This window comes from Aplysia californica, unplaced genomic scaffold, assembly GCF_000002075.1.
Source record: "Aplysia californica isolate F4 #8 unplaced genomic scaffold, AplCal3.0 scaffold00141, whole genome shotgun sequence".
Classification (NCBI taxonomy): Eukaryota; Metazoa; Mollusca; class Gastropoda; order Aplysiida; family Aplysiidae; genus Aplysia; species Aplysia californica.
This window is the reverse complement of record NW_004797411.1, coordinates 899,605-902,907: the sequence shown is the minus strand read 5'-3', so window position 1 is coordinate 902,907 and position 3,303 is coordinate 899,605. Positions and strand designations below refer to the sequence as shown.

At 38.3% G+C, this 3,303-nt stretch overlaps 1 protein-coding gene across 2 annotated transcripts in view; it reads left to right on the top strand.

Annotated features, from left to right (window-relative positions):
* Window positions 1-3,303, top strand: part of LOC101858624 (ELKS/Rab6-interacting/CAST family member 1) — a 178,013-nt gene that overhangs the window by 46,779 nt on the left and 127,931 nt on the right. For both annotated transcript variants that reach the window (XM_005096891.3, XM_005096892.2), the window contains exon 8: window positions 2,282-2,476. In XM_005096891.3, coding sequence (XP_005096948.1) covers window positions 2,282-2,476 — 195 coding nt within the window. The remainder of the gene's footprint in view (window positions 1-2,281; window positions 2,477-3,303) is intronic.

Genomic DNA, 3,303 nt, shown 5'->3' with positions numbered 1-3,303 from the left:
CTTCTTCTTCTTCTTCTTCTTCTTCTTCTTCTTCTTCTTCTTCTTCTTCTTCTACTTCTTCTTCTTCTTCTTCTACAGATTCCCGTTAGTGGTGTAAGATTGGTGTTTTGTGAGATATAGCGTGCGATTCTGAATTTTTGGGGGGTTCGGTGTTTGACAATTTCAATACTATACCTTAAACGGCATTTTAAACAATGTTTCTCCTTTCCTATTTAAGCCGATTTTCAGTATGCTATAGAGGAAGATTTTCTGATTGTACTGAATTTACTTTACTTTTTCATCCTCTGTTGCCGTTAAACGTCGAGAGGAGATGCAGTTTTCTATGGTAGGCCAGCTCCGCAGCTCTTTCAGTTGTGATGTTATGTTTTCTTAGGGTTTCCTTGACACCCATCGACCCACCTTTTGCGTGGCCTTCCTCTTCCTTTATAGCCTGAGTGCTTGGTGTTGTAGGCTCTCGAGGCTGGCTGGTCAGGTGACATGCGTAACAGGTGGCAAAACCATTTTATCCTCTTTCTTTCTATGTAACGCAGGCAGAAATCAGTGCCGATAGCTGCTCTTACTTCTTCATTTTTCTGCCTGTCTCGTCTTGTGATTTTAAAGGTTTTGCGGAGACTTTTCATTTTGCATGCGGTGATTTTGCTTTCATGGGTTGTAATGACACCAAAATCATTTATGTTGCTATTTTTTTCACCCCCATAGTGTAATGCACAGCTAAAGTTGTTCGCCTTATAGGAAATTCAAATAGCATTTTAAAATGTAAATTTGCTGGAGAAAAAAAGGCTAAAAGTATAAGAAGTGTATCAAGGTAAGAACTAAAAAGGTTTGGTTTTTGTTTTTGTTTTTGCCCTTACCTTTTTATGGTTTGCCACGAAAAAGTTAGATGTAAGCAACAAGGAAGAAATCATGGGAAAAGAAGCGAATTGTTATGATAAAAAATCGACAAATTACCAATGTTTATAAAACTAATAGGATGAAATGCAACGCCAAGTTTAATTTGATTTATTTATTGTTGCACTACAAAACACTGTGGCATATAATATAGGCTTGAATTGATCTGAAGACTGCTGCCATTTTCACTGTAGTCAGGCTTGAGTTTTTTTCCATCAACTTGGCAAGTTTTACCACCCTTTGTTGATACGTCTGCTGAAGGATCATTTAGTCTCTTGCTTCAGCTAACCTTTGTTTTAAATAGTATATTTACTAAATTCACATGCATTGTCGTTGATGTTAAGAAAAAGTGTGTGTGTGTGTGTGTGTGTGTGTGTGTGTGTCGGGGGGGGGGGGGGGGAGGGGGATATTTCACCCCCAATCTTTTGATGAATTGCCATTTAAAGCTTCCCGTAATGCAGGAGCATTATTACCTTCAAAGCATATTTCGTTCTGGGGATTTGTTATATAGTTTCTTAAAGGGATGTATTGAAAAGATAGTTGTCATTCCCTCTACTTGAAAAATGTGAAAGACAAGGCCACCCTCGTCACTAACAGCACATGTCATCGTGCGGTTCCGTCCCCTTTGACCCTGCACTACTTAAACAAAGCACTGACAAATTCATACCGCTAAATGCTGTTATTGGTGTCTGGTTGCTTCAGTCCTATCATATTTTATTCCGCGGGAGCATCCTCGGGATGTTTTTTCATGGAGATCAAATCCCCCTAAAATGATACTGCTTATGGTTGTTGTCACTCATTTTGAGCACATTAAAATGATTCTCACGCTGAATAATCTTTGCGGAGGATATGTTCTTTTGCTATGTGAAATTTCCTATTCTGTTATATTTGGATTTGCTAGTTGTACATTTGAACTAGCTATGTTCAATAGTGCACTAAAATGTTTTAGATTAATTTTGTATGTGGAGCGAAACTTTTTTTGTGACTTTTGAACTTGCAATATGGCATTTGTTTTTTATGTGTACATTTGATCTGAAAAAAAGTATCATTATCATTATTATCAATTATCATTATCATAATCATTTTTAAATTATTATTATTATTTCCATCTTTTGCCTTCTCCTACTTCTTCTTCGTTTTCTTCTTTTTCCTCTTCTTCTTCTTCTTCTTCTTCTTCTTCTTCTTCTTCTTCTTCTTCTTCTTCTCCTTCTCCTTCTCCTTCTCCTTCTCCTTCTCCTTCTCCTTCTCCTTCTTCTTCTCCTTCTTCTTATTCTTCTTCTTTTTCTTCTTTTTCTTTTTTTTTGTTTTCCTCTTCTTCTTCATTTTCTTCTCCTTCTGTTTATCATATTTATTAGTAGTATTTGTAATCACCATCATTACTCTATTCCGCCAGTCTCTTGAGCAGTGTGAGGGAGAGCTGCGTAGTATGATTACACTGGAGACAAAGTTTCGCCAAAAAGAGCATGAGAACCGGAATCTGGTTGCTGAAAGAGATCTGCTTAAGTCCCAGGTCGCTGCCCATAATAGTAACGCTGAGAATAGCCAGAAACGTTTGGTCGTCATGGACAGGACGATGACAGACCTCAAGGTTTGTGTGTATTTTCTTACACTATAATATACGTGAAAACAAAAAAGGCAAAGGAAGACTAATGAAACCTTTTGTAGCCTGTCCCATATCGTTTGTCGCTGTGACGAATCACCAGCAAACGGTACTAGACAAAGAGGTCTTGCTGCTGTTGTCCTGGGCCTTTTGGTAGCCTTTCCTTTCCCCTTAGAACCTGGGGAGAACCCAGCGCTCTTTCAATGTGACGGGTCCACTGTTGTAGTTGCTATCAGAATTTGAATCAAAATTGTCTAAATTCAGAATAAAAAGATCAATAGCTTACTCCACAGGCCCCCTTCAGGACACTACAGAAAATGAAAACAAATCAGCTGATCGGTGAAAATGAAAACAGAACAGTGATCAAAATCGACTTTCCGTTTTCATAGTGACGCTAAATAAGAAAGAATTAAATGTTTTGAATAAAAATAAGTCTATTTACAATACTAGATGCCAAAGTTAAGAGAAAGGTCGCTAAATGTAATATACATGTCGCAATAACATTATAGAAAGAGCGGAATGGCTCGGCGTGCCTGTCATTTTTAATAGACGCCTCACCGACTATTTAGTCTGTCGGTCATCATGTAAATGTCTGTGTTGATCTTCTATCATTGCATCCCACTAGATTTGGCCAATGCAACCTGTTTCCTACATGGCCTGAATTGTGGCGTTTGAGGTGTCGATTATCTACTACACACGTAATTATAGACCCATATGAGAGGAAGAAACACAGAGTGAAAAAAACGACAACGAATCGGAATCTTAAGTCTGGAGCTTTTGGAACCCCCTCCTCCTCCTCCCATCTCTCTCTCTCT